Source organism: Boleophthalmus pectinirostris, unplaced genomic scaffold (genome assembly GCF_026225935.1).
Source record: "Boleophthalmus pectinirostris isolate CB_2022bp ecotype Guang Dong unplaced genomic scaffold, ASM2622593v1 HiC_scaffold_19, whole genome shotgun sequence".
Classification (NCBI taxonomy): domain Eukaryota; kingdom Metazoa; phylum Chordata; class Actinopteri; order Gobiiformes; family Gobiidae; genus Boleophthalmus; species Boleophthalmus pectinirostris.
The window spans coordinates 43,952,676-43,968,013 of record NW_026571140.1 but is presented as its reverse complement, the minus strand read 5'-3'; the positions used below and the strand labels follow the sequence as shown (position 1 = coordinate 43,968,013).

General features: G+C 54.0%; 1 protein-coding gene across 2 annotated transcripts in view; it reads right to left on the bottom strand.

Annotated features, from left to right (window-relative positions):
* The window catches only part of LOC110153457 (C-myc promoter-binding protein-like), an 83,953-nt gene that overhangs the window by 65,095 nt on the left and 3,520 nt on the right, over positions 1–15,338 (bottom strand). For both annotated transcript variants that reach the window (XM_055154879.1, XM_055154878.1), the window contains exons 3-7: positions 12,498–12,741; positions 4,457–4,526; positions 4,164–4,333; positions 2,073–2,344; positions 226–292 (exon numbers count right to left, since the gene is read on the bottom strand). In XM_055154879.1, the coding sequence (XP_055010854.1) occupies positions 226–292; positions 2,073–2,344; positions 4,164–4,333; positions 4,457–4,526; positions 12,498–12,741 (823 nt within the window). The remainder of the gene's footprint in view (positions 1–225; positions 293–2,072; positions 2,345–4,163; positions 4,334–4,456; positions 4,527–12,497; positions 12,742–15,338) is intronic.

Genomic DNA, 15,338 nt, shown 5'->3' with positions numbered 1-15,338 from the left:
CCGGTTCAAGTCTCGGTTCAAGTCTCAGTTCAAGCCCCGGTTCAAGTCCTGGTTGAGTCCTGGTTTCCGCTCCAAGGCGAAGTTCCAGGTCAGATCTGTGTTTAGGCCGCCCTGCTCACAGTCGGTAGTTGGACGTCGTGAGTCCAGGAGGGGGCAGACTCTCCCACAGAAAAGTTACAGAGTGCATCTTTAATCAGGACCGGACAGGTGAGTCTGGACTCTCACCTGGACCAGGATCCGGGGCCTCTGAGGAGACGGGAACGGGACTTTGTGCATGAAATGAGAAATGTGTCTGGAAAAAGAAAAAAAAAAGTTATTCATTTAAAAAAGGTCCTGTTTAGTCCCGTTAAGTTCGATCTCAGTCTTGTTTTAGTCCCAGTTCCGAACCGGTCCAGTCCTGGTCTAGTCCCACTTCATTCCCAGTTCAGTCCTAGTTAAATCCTGGCTAAGTCCTGGTTCTAGTCCTGTTCCACTTCGGTCTCAATCTTGTTTTAGTCTGGTTCAGTCCCCGTCCAGTCCTAGTTAAGTCCCGGTCCAGTCCTTGTCCAGTCCCAGTTCAATTCTGGTCCAGTTCCAGTTCCAGTCCCAGTTCAGTCCTGCTCCAGTTTGGGTCCAGTCCCGCTTCAGTCCCACTCCAGTCCCGGTCCCGCCCTGGTCCAGTCCCAGTTCAGTCCCGCTCCAGTCCCTCCCCAGTCCCAGTCCAAACCTGGTCCAGCCCTGGTCCAGTCTCAGTTCATCTCTGGTCCAGTTCCAGTCCCACTCCAGTCCCAGTTGAAGTCCCAGTTCAGTCCCGCTCCAGTCCTGCTCCAGTCCAGTTCAGTTCCAGTTCAGTTCCAGTTCAGTTCCAGTTCAGTCCCACTCCAGTCCCGCCCCAGTCCCGCTCCAGTCCGGGTCCAAACCTGGTCCAGCCCTGGTCCAGTCTCAGTTCATCTCTGGTCCAGTTCCAGTCCCACTCCAGACCCAGTTCATTCCTGCCCCAGTTGAAGTCCCAGTTCAGTCCCGCTCCAGTCCCAGTTCAGTCCCGCTCCAGTCCCAGTTACAGTCCCGCTCCAGTCCCAGTTCAGTCCCAGCCCAGTCCCGGTCCCGTCCCCCCCAGTCAGTTCCAGCTCCAGCAAGTCCAGTTAAAGTCCCGCTCCAGTCCCAGTTAAAGTCCCGCTCCAGTCCCAGTTAAAGTCCCGCTCCAGTCCCAGTTCAGTCCCAGCCCAGTCCCAGCCCAGTCCCGGTCCCGCCCTGGTCCAGTCCCAGTTCAGTCCCGCTCCAGTCCCGCCCCAGTCCGGGTCCAAACCTGGTCCAGCCCTGGTCCAGTCTCAGTTCATCTCTGGTCCAGTTCCAGTCCCACTCCAGTCCCAGTTAAAGTCCCGCTCCAGTCCCAGTTCAGTCCTGCCCCAGTCCCGCTCCAGTCCCAGTTGAAGTCCCAGTTCAGTCCCGCTCCAGTCCTGCTCCAGTCCCGCTCCAGTCCCAGTTCAGTTCCAGTTCAGTCCCGCTCCAGTCCCGGTCCCGCCCTGGTCCAGTCCCAGTTCAGTCCCACTCCAGTCCCGCCCCAGTCCCGCTCCAGTCCGGGTCCAAACCCCGGTCCAGTCTCAGTTCATCTCTGGTCCAGTTCCAGTCCCAGTTCAGTTCCAGTCCAGTCCAGCCAGTCCAGTCCCAGTCCAGTCCCAGTCCCCAGGTCCCACTCCAGTCCCACTCCAGTCCGCCCAGTCCGGGTCCAAACCTGGTCCAAAACCTGGTCCAGCCCTGGTCCAGTCTCAGTTCATCTCTGGTCCAGTTCCAGTCCCAGTTCAGTCCCAGTTCAGTCCCAGTTCAGTTCCAGTTCAGTCCCAGCCCAGTCCCAGCCCAGTCCCGTCCCGTCCCGGTCCAGTCCCGGTCCATCCGTCCAGTCCCGCCCAGTCCGGTCAAACCTGGTCCAGCCCGTCTCAGTTCATCTCTGGTCCAGTTCCAGTCCCAGTTCAGTCCCAGTTCAGTCCCGCTCCAGTCCCACTCCAGTCCCAGTTCAGTTCCAGTTCAGTCCCAGCCCAGTCCCAGCCCAGTCCCAGCCCAGTCCCGGTCCGGTCCAGTCCCGGTCCAGTCCTCACTTCTCGATGGGCAGGGCGTGGGGTCCGGAGATGGAGTATCTGTAGAGGAAGGTGAGGAACTTCCTGAAGGCGTGGAAGAAGGGCCAGTGCGAGAGCAGACAGACGCTCTTGGTGGTGTGGACGACGCCCTGGGACCTCGGTTCCGCGTCGCCCTCGTCTGGACGCCGCGGGGAACTGCACGGGTCCGAGTCCAGGCCCAGTTTGAGGCGCTGCTGCTCGCTCAGACACTCCGCAGGGAACGGCTCGTAGAACTGGATCGCCGCTCCGTAAACCTGAAACACGGGGTCAGAGAGAAGTCCTGGTTTAGTCCTGATTCAGTCCTGATTCAGTCCCGGCTCAGTCTTGGTTCAGTCCCGGTTCAGTCTTGGTTCAGTCCCGGCTCAGTCTTGGTTCAGTCCTGGTTCAGTCCAGTCCTGGTCTTGGTTCAGTCCTGGCTCAGTCTGGTTCAGTCCTTGGTTCAGTCAGTGGGTTCAGTCCTGGTTCAGTCCTGGCTCAGTCTTGGTTCAGTCTTGTCAGTCCTTGGCTCAGTCTTAGGTTCAGTCTTGGCCTCAGTCTTGGTTCAGTCTTGGTTCAGTCCCTCAGTCTTGGTTCAGTCTTGGTTCTCAGTCCTTGGTTCAGTCTGTTCAGCTGGTCAGTCTTGGTTCAGTCCTGGTTCAGTCTTGGTTCAGTCCTTGGTTCCCTCCAGTCCAGTTGGTTCAGTCCTGGTTCAGTCTTTGGTTCAGTCTTGGTTCAGTCTCAGTCTTGGTTCAGTCCTTGGTTCAGTCCCTTGGCTCAGTCTCAGTCTTGGTTCAGTCTTGGTTCAGTCCTGGTTCAGTCCTGTCAGTCCTTGAGTTCAGTCCCGGCTCAGTCTTGGTTCAGTCCTGGTTCAGTCCTTGGTTCAGTCCTGTCAGTCTCAGGGTTCCCAGTCCCTTGGTTCAGTCTTTCAGTCTTGGTTTTCAGTTGGTTCAGTCCTGGTTCAGAGTCCTGGTTCAGTCTTGGTTCAGTCCTGGTTCCTCAGTCTTGGTTCAGTCCTTGCCTCAGTCTTGTTCAGTCCTGGTTCAGTCAGTCTAGTCCTGGTTCAGTCCTTGCCTCAGTCTTGGTTCAGTCTTGGTTCAGTCCTGGTTCAGTCCTGGCTCAGTCTTGGTTCAGTCCCGGCTCAGTCTTGGTTCAGTCCTGGTTCAGTCTTGGTTCAGTCCTGGTTCAGTCTTGGTTCAGTCCTTGCCTCAGTCTTGGTTCAGTCCTGGTTCAGTCCTTGGTTCAGTCCTTGCCTCAGTCTTGGTTCAGTCTTGGTTCAGTCTTGGTTCAGTCCTGGTTCAGTCCTGGTCAGTCTGGTTCAGTCCTGGTTCAGTCCTGGTTCAGTCTTGGTTCAGTCCTGGTTCAGTCCTTGGTTCAGTCTTGGTTCAGTCTTGCAGTCAGTCCTTTGGGTTCAGTCTCAGTCTGGTTCAGTCCTGGTTCAGTCTTGGTTCAGTCAGTCTGTCTTTTCAGTCTTGGTTCAGTCCTCAGTCAGTCCGTTCAGTCTTGGTTCAGTCTTCAGTCTTGGTTCAGTCCTTGCCTCAGTCTTGGTTCAGTCCTGTTCAGTTCAGTCCTGCGTTCAGTCTTGGTCTTGGTTCAGTCCTTGGTTCAGTCCTTGGTTCAGTCTTGGTTCAGTCTGGTTCAGTCCTGGTTCAGTCCCTGGTTCAGTCCAGGTTCAGTCTTGGTTCAGTCCTTGGTTCAGTCCTGGTTCAGTCCTTGGTTCAGTCCTGGTTCAGTCTTGGTTCAGTCTTGGTTCAGTCTTTGGTTCAGTCCTGGTTCAGTCAGTCCTGGTTCAGTCTTGGTTCAGTCCTGGTTCAGTCCTTGCCTCAGTTTGGTTCAGTCCTGGTTCAGTCTTGGTTCAGTCCTGGTTCAGTCCAGGTTCAGTCTTGGTTCTATTCACAAGTGAAGCCCTAAACTCTTCTATTTTGCAGTTTTATATTTCGCTGTGATTTGATGTGAAGATTCAGAGGAGACACTTTGTTCTGGGGACGAGACGAGACCAACACCGACGCAGAACCTCGGGCGCTGGAGTTTGTGGTCAGCGGGGGACGCGCGCGCGAGGATCTACGCCGCAGAAATATTACACTCGATATGTTCTACCTTCTCTCCGGAGGCGGCGGTCAGGACAAAGGTGGAGAACACGGGGAGCGAGGGATGAGTGTCACGGGGCCACACCTCCAGACACGCCCCCATCGGCAAACAGAAGAGAGGGACCGACTCGGGGAGGGGGAAAGACGAGTGGTCCTGCTCCGGGTAACGAGAGAACAGACCTGGAACGGAAGAGGAGGAGGAGGAGGGAAGAGTGAAGGACTGACTCGGGGACGGGGAAAGACGAGTCCTGCTCCGAGAAACGACAGAACAGACCTGGAACAGAGAGAGAAAAGTGTCCTCACCTGCTTTATACGCCAGGGTGTTGGTTTGGGCCACAGATTTCTTATAGCACAGATAAACTGGAGTCCCCCACTGAAACAACACAAGATTAGATCTAGAGCGGTCCTGGTTTAGTCCTGGTTTAGTCCTGGTTTAGTCCTGGTTTAGTCCTGGTTTAGTCCTGGTTTAGTCCTGGTCTAGTCCTGGTCTAGTCCTGGTTTAGTCCTGGTCCTAGTCCTGGTGGAGTTGAGGTTGTCGGTCCTGGTTTAGTCCTGGTTTAGTCCTGGTCTAGTCCTGGTCTAGTCCTGGTCCTGTACCATGGTGGAGTTGAGGTTGCGGTCCTGGTTTAGTCCTGGTTTAGTCCTGGTCTAGTCCTGGTCTAGTCCTGGTCCTGTACCATGGTGGAGTTGAGGTTGCGGTCCTGGTTTAGTCCTGGTCTAGTCCTGGTCTAGTCCTGGTCTAGTCCTGGTCTGGTCCTGGTCTGGTACCTGTCATGGTGGAGTTGAGGTTGCAGTCCTGGTCTAGTCCTGGTCTAGTCCTGGTCTGGTCCTGGTCCTGTACCATGGTGGAGTTGAGGTTGCGGTCCTGGTCTAGTCCTGGTCTAGTCCTGGTCTAGTCCTCCTGGTCTGGTCTGGTCCTGTACCATGGTGGAGTTGAGGTTGCGGTCCTGGTCCTGGTCTCCTGGTCTGGTCTAGTCCCTGGTCCTGTACCATGGTGGAGTTGAGGTTGCGGTCCTGGTCTAGTCCTGGTCTAGTCCTGGTCTAGTCTGGTCTGGTCCTGGTCCTGGTCCTGGTCTGGTCCTGGTCCCACATGGTGGAGTTGAGGTTGCGGTCCTGGTCTAGTCCTGTCTAGTCCTGGTCTAGTCTGGTCTAGTCTGTACCATGGTGGAGTTGAGGTTGCGGTCCTGGTCTAGTCCTGGTCTAGTCCTGGTCTGGTCCTGGTCTAGTCCTGGTCTAGTCCTGGTCCTGGTACCATGGTGGAGTTGAGGTTGCGGTCCTGGTAGTCTGGTTAGTCCTGTCTGGTCTGGTCTAGTCTGGTCTAGTCCTGTCCTGGTCTAGTCCTGGTCTAGTCTGGTCTGGTCTGGTGGTCTAGTCCTGGTCTAGTCCTGGTCTAGTCCTGGTCCTGTACCATGGTGGAGTTGAGGTTGCGGTCCTGGTCTAGTCCTGGTCTAGTCCTGGTCTAGTCCTGGTCTAGTCCTGGTCTGGTCTTGGTCCTGTACCATGGTGGAGTTGAGTTGTTGGTCGTCCTGGTCTAGTCCTGGTCTAGTCCTGGTCTAGTCCTGGTCTAGTCCTGGTCTGGTCCTGGTCCTGTACCATGGTGGAGTTGAGGTTGCGGTCCTGGTCTGGTCTAGTCCTGGTCCTGGTCTGGTCTGGTCTGGTCTGGTCTGGTCTGGTCTGGTCTAGTCCTGGTCTGGTCCTGGTCTGGTCCTGGTCCTGTACCATGGTGGAGTTGAGGTTGCGGTCCTGGTCTAGTCCTGGTCTAGTCCTGGTCTAGTCCTGGTCTAGTCTGGTCTAGTCTGGTCTGGTCTGGGTCCTGGTAGTCCCTGGTCTAGTCCTGGTCTAGTCCTGGTCTAGTCTGGTCTGGTCCTGGTCCTGGTACCATGGTGGAGTTGAGGTTGCGGTCCTGGTCTAGTCCTGGTCTAGTCCTGGTCTAGTCCTGGTCCCTGGTCCTGTAGGTCGGTCTGGTCTAGTCCTGGTCTAGTCCTGGTCTAGTCTGGTCTAGTCACCATGGTGGAGTTGAGGTTGCGGTCCTGGTCTAGTCCTGGTCTAGTCCTGGTCTGGAGTCCTGGTCTAGTCCTGGTCTGTCCTGGTCTAGTCCTGGTCTAGTCCTGGTCTAGTCCTGGTCTGTCCTGGTCCTGGTCTAGTCTGGTCTAGTCTGGTCTGGTCTAGTCCTGGTCTAGGTCTGGTCTGGTCCTGGTCCTGTACCATGGTGGAGTTGAGGTTGCGGTCCTGGTCTAGGTCCTGGTCTAGTCCTGGTCTAGTCCTGGTCTAGTCCTGGTCTAGTCCTGGTCCTGGTCCTGGTGGAGTTGGGTTGCGGTCCTGGTCTAGTCCTGGTCTAGTCCTGGTCTAGTCCTGGTCTAGGTCTGGTCTGGTCTGGTCCTGGTCCTGTACCATGGTGGAGTTGAGGTTGCGTCCTGGTCTAGTCCTGGTCTAGTCCTGGTCTAGTCCTGGTCTAGTCCTGGTCCTGTCTAGTCCTGGTCTGGTCTAGTCCTGGTCTGGTCTGGTCTAGTCTGTCCTGGTCTAGTCCTGGTCTGGTCCTGGTCTGGTCCTGGTCCTGTACCATGGTGGAGTTGAGGTTGCGGTCCTGGTCTAGTCCTGGTCTAGTCCTGGTCTAGTCCTGGTCTAGTCCTGGTCTAGTCCTGGTCTAGTCCTGGTCCTGGTCTGGTCCTGGTCCTGTACCATGGTGGAGTTGAGGTTGCGGTCCTGGTCTAGTCCTGGTCTAGTCCTGGTCTAGTCCTGGTCTAGTCCTGGTCTGGTCTTGGTCTAGTCCTGGTCTAGTCCTGGTCTAGTCCTGGTCTAGTCCTGGTCTAGTCCTGGTCTAGTCCTGGTCTAGTCTGTACCATGGTGGAGTTGAGGTTGCGGTCCTGGTCTAGTCCTGGTCTAGTCCTGGTCTGGTCCTGTACCATGGTGGAGTTGAGGTTGCGGTCCTGGTCTAGTCCTGGTCTAGTCCTGGTCTGGTCTTGGTCTAGTCCTGGTCTAGTCCTGGTCTAGTCCTGTACCATGGTGGAGTTGAGGTTGCGGTCCTGGTCTAGTCCTGGTCTAGTCCTGGTCTGGTCCTGGTCTAGTCCTGGTCTAGTCCTGGTCTGGTCCTGGTCTAGTCCTGGTCTGGTCCTGGTCTGGTCTGGTCCTGGTCCTGGTGAGTTGAGGTTGCGGTCCTGGTCTAGTCCTGGTCTAGTTCTGGGTCTGGTCCTGGTCTAGTCCTGGTCTAGTCCTGGTCTGGTCTGGTCTAGTCCTGGTCTGGTCCTGGTCTAGTCCTGGTCTAGTCCTGTACCATGGTGGAGTTGAGGTTGCGGTCCTGGTCTAGTCCTGGTCTGGTCCTGGTCTGGGTCTAGTCCTGGTCTAGTCCTGTCTAGTCTGGTCTAGTCTGGTCTGGTCCTGGTCTGGTCCTGGTCTGGTCCTGGTCTAGTCCTGGTCTAGTCCTGGTCTAGTCCTGGTCTAGTCCTGGTCTGGTCCTGTACCATGGTGGAGTTGAGGTTGCGGTCCTGGTCTAGTCCTGGTCTAGTCCTGGTCTGGTCCTGGTCTGGTCTGGTCTGAGTCCTGGTCTAGTCCTGGTCCTGGTCTGGTCTGGTCCTGGTACCATGGTGGAGTTGAGGTTGCGGTCCTGGTCTAGTCCTGGTCCTGGTCTAGTCCTGGTCCTGGTCCTAGTCCTGGTCTAGTCCTGGTCTAGTCCTGGTCTAGTCCTGGTCTAGTCCTGGTCTGGTCCTGGTCTAGTCCTGGTCTGGTCCTGGTCTAGTCCTGGTCTAGTCCTGGTCTAGTCCTGGTCTGGTCCTGGTCTAGTCCTGGTCTAGTCCTGGTCTAGTCCTGGTCTGGTCCTGGTCTAGTCCTGGTCTGGTCCTGGTCTAGGTCCTGGTCTGTACCATGGTGGAGTCTGAGGTTGCGGTCCTGGTCCTAGTCCTGGTCTAGTCCTGGTCTGTCTGGTTGTCCTGGTCTAGTCCTGTACCATGGTGGAGTTGAGGTTGCGGTCCTGGTCTAGTCCTGTCTAGTCCTGGTCTATCCTGGTCTAGTCCTGGTCTTCCTGGTCTAGTCCTGGTCTAGTCCTGTACCATGGTGGAGTTGAGGTTGCGGTCCTGGTCTAGTCCTGGTCTAGTCCTGGTCTAGTCCTGGTCTAGTCCTGGTCTAGTCCTGGTCTAGTCCTGGTACCTGTCATGGTGGAGTTGAGGTTGGGTCCTGGTCTAGGTCTAGTCCTGGTCTAGTCCTGGTCTAGTCCTGGTCTAGTCCTGGTCCTGGTCCTGTACCATGGTGGAGTTGAGGTTGCGGTCCTGGTCTAGTCCTGGTCTGTCCTGGTCTAGTCCTGGTCTAGTCCTGTCCTGGTCTAGTCTGGTCTGGTCTAGTCCTGGTCTGTCCTGGTCCTGGTCTAGTCTGGTCTGGTCTGGTCTAGTCCTGTCTAGTCCTGGTCTAGTCTGGTCTGGTCTCTGGTCTAGTCCTGGTCTGGTCCTGGTCTAGTCCTGTCCCTGGTCTAGTCCTGGTCTGGTCCTGGTCCTGGTCTAGTCCTGGTCTGTCTGGTCCTGGTCTAGTCCTGGTCTGGTCCTGGTCTAGTCCTGGTCTAGTCCTGGTGGTCTAGGAGTTGAGGTTGCGGTCCTGGTCTAGTCCTGGTCTAGTCCTGGTCTAGTCCTGGTCTAGTCCTGGTCCATGGTGGAGGTTGAGGGTTGCGGTCCTGGTCTAGTCCTGGTCTAGTCCTGGTCTAGTCCTGGTCTAGTCCTGGTCTGTAGTCCTGGTCTACCATGGTGGAGTTGAGGTTGCGGTCCTGGTCTAGTCCTGGTCTAGTCCTGGTCTGTCCTGTCCTGGTCTAGTCCTGGTCTAGTCCTGGTCTAGTCCTGGTCTAGGTCTAGTCCTGGTCTGTAGGTCCTGGTCTGGTCCTGGTCTAGTCCTGGTCTAGGTCCCTGGTCTAGTCCTGGTCTAGTCCTGGTCTAGTCCTGGTCTGGTCCTGGTAGTCCTGGTCTGGTCCTGGTCTAGTCCTGGTCTAGTCCTGGTCTAGTCCTGGTCTAGTCCTGGTCTGGTCTAGTCCTGGTCTGTCCTGTCTGGTCTAGTCTGGTCTAGTCCTGTACCATGGTGGAGTTGAGGTTGCGGTCCTGGTCTAGTCTGGTCTAGTCCTGGTCCTGGTCTAGTCCTGGTCTATGGTCCTGGTCTAGTCCTGGTCTGGTCCTGGTCCTAGTCCTGGTCTAGTCCTGTGGTAGTTGAGGTTGCGGGTCCTGGTCTAGTCCTGGTCCTAGTCCTGGTCTAGTCCTGGTCTAGTCCTGGTCTGGTCCTGGTCTAGTCCTGTCTAGTCCTGGTCTAGTCCTGGTCTAGTCCTGTCCTGGTGGAGTTGAGGTTGCGGTCCTGGTCTAGTCCTGGTCTAGTCCTGGTCTAGTCCTGGTCTAGTCCTGTGTCTGGTCCTGGTCTAGTCCTGTCCCTGTCTGGTGGAGTTGAGGTTGCGGTCCTGGTCTAGTCCTGGTCTAGTCCTGGTCTAGTCCTGGTCTAGGTCCTGGTCCTGTACCATGGTGGAGTTGAGGTTGCGGTCCTGGTCTAGTCCTGGTCTGGTCCTGGTCTAGTCCTGGTCTAGTCCTGGTCTAGTCCTGGTCTAGTCCTGTACCATGGTGGAGTTGAGGTTGCGGTCCTGGTCTAGTCCTGGTCTGGTCCTGGTCTAGTCCTGGTCTAGTCCTGTCTGTCTAGTCCTGGTCTGGTCTGGTCCTGGTCCTGTCTAGGTCCTGGTCTAGGGTCCTGGTCTGGTCCTGGTCTAGTCCTGGTCTAGGTCTGGTCTAGGTCTGGTCTGTCCTGGTCTAGTCCTGGTCTAGTCCTGGTCTAGTCCTGGTCTAGTCCTGTACCATGGTGGAGTTGAGGTTGCGGTCCTGGTCTAGTCCTGGTCTAGTCCTGGTCTAGTCCTGGTCTAGTCCTGGTCTAGTCCATGGTGGAGTTGAGGTTGCGGTCCTGGTCTGGTCCTGGTCTAGTCCTGGTCTAGTCCTGGTCTAGTCCTGGTCTAGTCCATGGTGGAGTTGAGGTTGCGGTCCTGGTCTAGTCCTGGTCTAGTCCTGGTCTAGTCCTGGTCTCTGGTCCTGTACCATGGTGGAGTTGAGGTTGCGGTCCTGGTCTAGTCCTGGTCTGTCCTGTCTAGTCCTGGTCTGAGTCTAGTCCTGGTCTAGTCCTGGTCTGTCCTGTACCTGTCCTGGTGGAGTTGAGGTTGCGGTCCTGGTCTGGTCCTGGTCTAGTCCTGTCCTGGTCTAGTCCTGGTCTAGTCCTGGTCTAGTCCTGGTCTAGTCCTGGTCTGGTCTCCTGGTCTAGTCCTGGTCTAGGTCCTGGTCTAGTCCTGGTCTGGTCTGGTCTGGTCTAGTCCTGTTGGTCTGGTCCTGGTCTAGTCCTGGTCTAGTCCTGGTCTAGTCCTGGTCTAGTCCTGGTCTAGTCCTGGTCTAGTCCTGGTCTGGTCCTGGTCTAGTCCTGGTCTGGTCTAGTCCTGGTCTGTCTGGTCTAGTCCTGGTCTGGTCCTGGTCTAGTCCTGGGTCTGGTCCCTGGTCTAGTCCTGGTCTGGTCCTGGTCTAGTCCTGGTCTACTAGTCCTGTCCGTCTAGTCCTGGTCTAGTCCTGTACCATGGTGGAGTTGGGTTGCGGTCCTGGTCTAGTCCTGGTCTAGTCTGGTCTAGTCCTGGTCTAGTCCTGTACCATGGTGGAGTTGAGGTTGCGGCCTGGTCCTGGTCTAGTCCTGGTCTAGGTCTAGTCCTGGTCTGGTCTGGTCCTGGTCTGTACCATGGTCTAGGAGTTGAGGTTGCGGTCTGGTCCTGGTCTAGTCCTGGTCTAGTCCTGTCTAGTCGGTCTGGTCTAGTCCTGGTCTAGTCCTGGTCTAGTCCTGGTCTAGTCCTGTACCATGGTGGAGTTGAGGTTGCGGGTCCTGGTCTAGTCCTGGTCTAGTCCTGGTCTGTCCTGGTCAGTCCTGGTCTAGTCCTGGTCTGTCCTGTCCTGGTCTGGTCCTGGTCTAGTCCTGGTCTAGTCCTGGTCTGGTCCTGGTCTAGTCCTGGTCTAGTCCTGGTCTAGTCCTGGTCTAGTCCTGGTCTAGTCCTGGTCTGGTCCCTGTACCATGGTGGAGTTGAGGTTGCGGTCCTGGTCTAGTCCTGGTCTAGTCCTGGTCTAGTCCTGGTCTAGTCCTGGTCTAGTCCTGGTCTAGTCCTGGTCTAGTCCTGGTCCTGGTAGTCCTGAGTCCTGGTCTGGAGTCCTGAGGTTGCGGTCCTGGTCTGGTCCTGGTCTGGTCCTGGTCTAGTCCTGGTCTAGTCCTGGTCTAGTCCTGGTCTGTACCATGGTGGAGTTGAGGTTGCGGTCCTGGTCTAGTCCTGGTCTGTCCAGTCCTGGTCCTGGTCTCCTGGAGTCCTGGTCTAGTCCTGGTCTAGTCCTGGTCTAGTCCTGGTCCTGGTCTGGTCCTGTCTGGTCCATGGTGGAGTTGAGGTTGCGGTCCTGGTCTAGTCCTGGTCTAGTCCTGGTCTAGTCCTGGTCTAGTTCCTGGTCTAGTCCTGGTCTGGTCCTGGTACCATGGTGGAGTTGGTTGCGGTCCTGGTCCTGGTCTGTCCTGGTCTAGTCCTGGTCTAGTCCTGGTCTAGTCCTGGTCCATGGTGGAGTTGAGGTTGCGGTCCTGGTCTAGTCCTGGTCTGGTCTAGTCCTGGTCTAGTCCTGGTCTAGTCCTGGTCTAGTCCTGGTCTAGTCCTGTACCATGGTGGAGTTGAGTTGGTTGTGGTCTGGTCCTGTCCTGGTCTGGTCTGGTCCTGGTCTAGTCCTGGTCCTAGTCCTGGTCTGGTCCTGGGTGGAGTTGAGGTTGCGGTCCTGGTCTGGTCTGTTCTGTCCTGGTCTAGTCCTGGTCTAGTCCTGGTCTAGTCCTGGTCTGGTCCTGTAGTCCATGGTGGTGGAGTTGAGGTTGCGGTCCTGGTCTAGTCCTGGTCTAGTCCTGGTCTGGTCTGGTCTAGTCTGGTCTGGTCCTGGTCTGGTCTGGTCTGGTCCCTGGTCTGGTCTGGTCTAGTCCTGGTCTGGTCCTGTACCATGGTGGAGTTGAGGTTGCGGTCCTGGTCTGGTCCTGGTCTAGTCCTGGTCTAGTCCTGGTCTAGTCCTGGTCTAGTCCTGGTCTGGTCCTGGTCTAGTCCTGTCTGGTCTGGTCTGGTCCTGGTCTGGTCCTGGTGCCTGGTCCTGGTCTAGTCCTGGTCTAGTCCTGGTCTAGTCCTGGTCTGGTCCTGGTCTGGTCCTGGTCTGGTCCTGGTCTAGTCCTGGTCTAGTCCTGGTCTAGTCCTGGTCTAGTCCTGGTCTAGTCCTGTACCATGGTGGAGTTGAGGTTGCGGTCCTGGTCTGGTCCTGGTCTAGTCCTGGTCTAGTCCTGGTCTAGTCCTGGTCTAGTCCTGTACCATGGTGGAGTTGAGGTTGCGGTCCACTCTGCAGTAGGTGTGTGGGGTGGTTTCTCCTTTGCTGGGCTGGATGACGCAGATGTCGGTGAGGGCGAGGCCGTGCTGCTGCCCCCTGCTGGCTCGTCTGTAGGAGATGTAGATCCTCTGGGGCGTGTTTCCGCTGACGCTGGCGACTCGTCCTCCGGGTGTCGTCTGGACCAGAGCGCAGCCGGGCTTCAGACGCTCCTTCCACTCGTACAGCACCCTGAGAACAAAACGCGTCAACACGAGCCCCCCTGCAGGCAGCAGAGGGAACTACAGGTGGACCAGACACCGACCCACACACTGAGACTCGTGGACTCGACCAGGTCCTAGAAGAGACGCATCAACAATCTCGAACTTCTGGTTGTTGCGCAATTCACACTGAGAAGCATTTTCTGAAAAAGTGAGGATCAAACCTCCATGTTTGTTTTTACAGTGGGACGTGTCTATTGACAAAGTCGTTCTTTTCAAGTGTTTTGAACCATATCACTTTTGTTTCTGGTTTTGAGTAGGGACGGGCATTCAATAAAATTTTCTTAATCGATCGTCGGAAGAATTAACGATCGATTATCAATTAATTAAAATGATCATCATTATTATGACTATCTGCACTAATCTGCATAAATAAATTCAACTTTACGACATATAAACAGAACGACTCTAGATCCACATCAGCTGTTTGACATTATAATGTGTTTAATTCAGTTTTGTTCAAATCTCACAGAAACAAAACTTAAAACCACATCACTAATTTACATAAACTAAGTGAAGATAAAACTCCAGCTCTTGTGTCGCTGATGTGGTTCAACTTGTGTTGGATTAAAAGACATGACTCAGGTGAATACAGGTCAGTGTGACCAGATTTGTGTTTGTCAAAACCAGGACAGCGTACGGGGGGAGGGGGGCGGGGCCTCGTCATCCACATTGAGCGACTCTCACCTGGAAAAACTTTTTCCCACTGGACACAGAAACATATGTGCTGCTTTATCCACTGTGCACATGGACTCACACTTGTCCCAACGCAACGGAAAGTGTGGAATTTCTTCTACAAATCCTGGTTAAATCCACATTTGTGCTTCGGTTCGTTACAGACTGACCCACTGTTTGTGTCTCGCTCCTTCTGATGCAGAGACACATGTACACACCTGTTTGGTCACGACACACAAACATACATTCAGTTTGTCAATTAAAATTTACATAATCGATGAAATTCTTAATGATCAATTGTCGATTAATCGATTAATCATGCCCATCCCTGGTTCTGATATTGTCATTATTTTAGTTTTGGGATTTGGACATCATAATCGTGTGGTTGTTGGATCCTAACAGCGGAAAACGACTTGAGAAATGTGTTTGTGAACTTCATAAATACAAAAGTGAATCAGATGTGTGTGACTCAAACCTCCGTTCAAACTGTTTCTCTTCCCAACGGAATTGAAAAATAGTGAAAGGTGAAGGTGATGGGCAGGATTGATCCACAGGAAGAAACAAAAAGGAAACATTTGTCTGACTAAGAAATCATCCCGAGTTTACAGAGAACATTTTGTATGTGGAGCCACAACAAAACAAAATCCCGATCCCTCGTTCAACCTCGGTTATGAATTTAAAAAGTCGACACCAAAGTGAAAGTTTCCAACTGTTCATCAAGAAACACCTTCCACTGCAAAGACCAAGACGTGATGTTTGTGTAAAACCACAAGAACAAGAAAGTGCAGCTCAGTCTGTTTGTCTTCTGCTCCTCTACATTAACAAACGGGGTTTTGTTTTGTCGTCGCTCCACATACAAAATGTTCTCTGTAAACTCAGGATGATTTCTTAGTCAGACAAATGTTTCCTTTTTGGTTCTTCCTGTGGATCAATCCTGCCCATCACCTTCACCTTTCACTATTTTTCAATTCCGTTGGGAAGAGAAACAGTTTGAACGGAGGTTTGAGTCACACACATCTGATTCACTTTTGCATTTATGAAGTTCACAAACACATTTCTCGAGTCGTTTCCCGCTGTTCGGATCCAACAACCACAACAATTAACGACGTCCGAATCCCAAAACTAAAATATGACAATATCAGAACCAGAAACAAAAGTGAAATGGTTCAAAAGACTTGAAAAGATCGACTTTGTCAACAGACACGTCCCACTGGGAAAACAAACATGGAGGTTTGATGATCACTTTTTCAGAAAATCCTTCTCAGTGTGAATTGCGCGATGACCAGAAGTCAGAGATTCTTGACGTGTCTATTATAATGTTTTATATTGTTCCCTCCTCAAAAACAGACCCAGAGTCGTGTTTTGTGGTAAAATAATCAAAGAAAACGTGTGTGTGGAACATGGAGGAGAGTGAGAAAGTGCACTGGTCAGAGGAGGAGGACAAATATTTGCTGTGTCCGTGTTCGCCCGCCGAGGTTCCATCTTTGGATTGGGCGTCGCTGTCGTCTTCTCCACAGCAGATGTTACAGCAGAGAAGTCTGATTCATGAGCCGGTTTCACTTGGTACAAACCGTGGGACCTCGCAGCATTAGGATTCGTTTACTCGACAGTAGGCGGGTACTTTTTTTATTTAACCAGTCGCTGCAGTTTGGTCGTGACGTTTGTAATTCGCCGCTAACAGTGCTAACTGGTGTATTTATTAAGCTTTTCCCAAATCCCGTAGGAAGAAGGACAATAACGTCTTTCCCCTTGATAAAATTCACCAAACATTCTCTTTGTTCCGGCTTTAAATCCTCGATCTCGGGAATCGTTGACAACACTGAATATATGTCTCTTCTCTGATTGGCTGGTGCCCGCTGGGGTTGGGCGGTATCCAAATTTTGATACCATGAA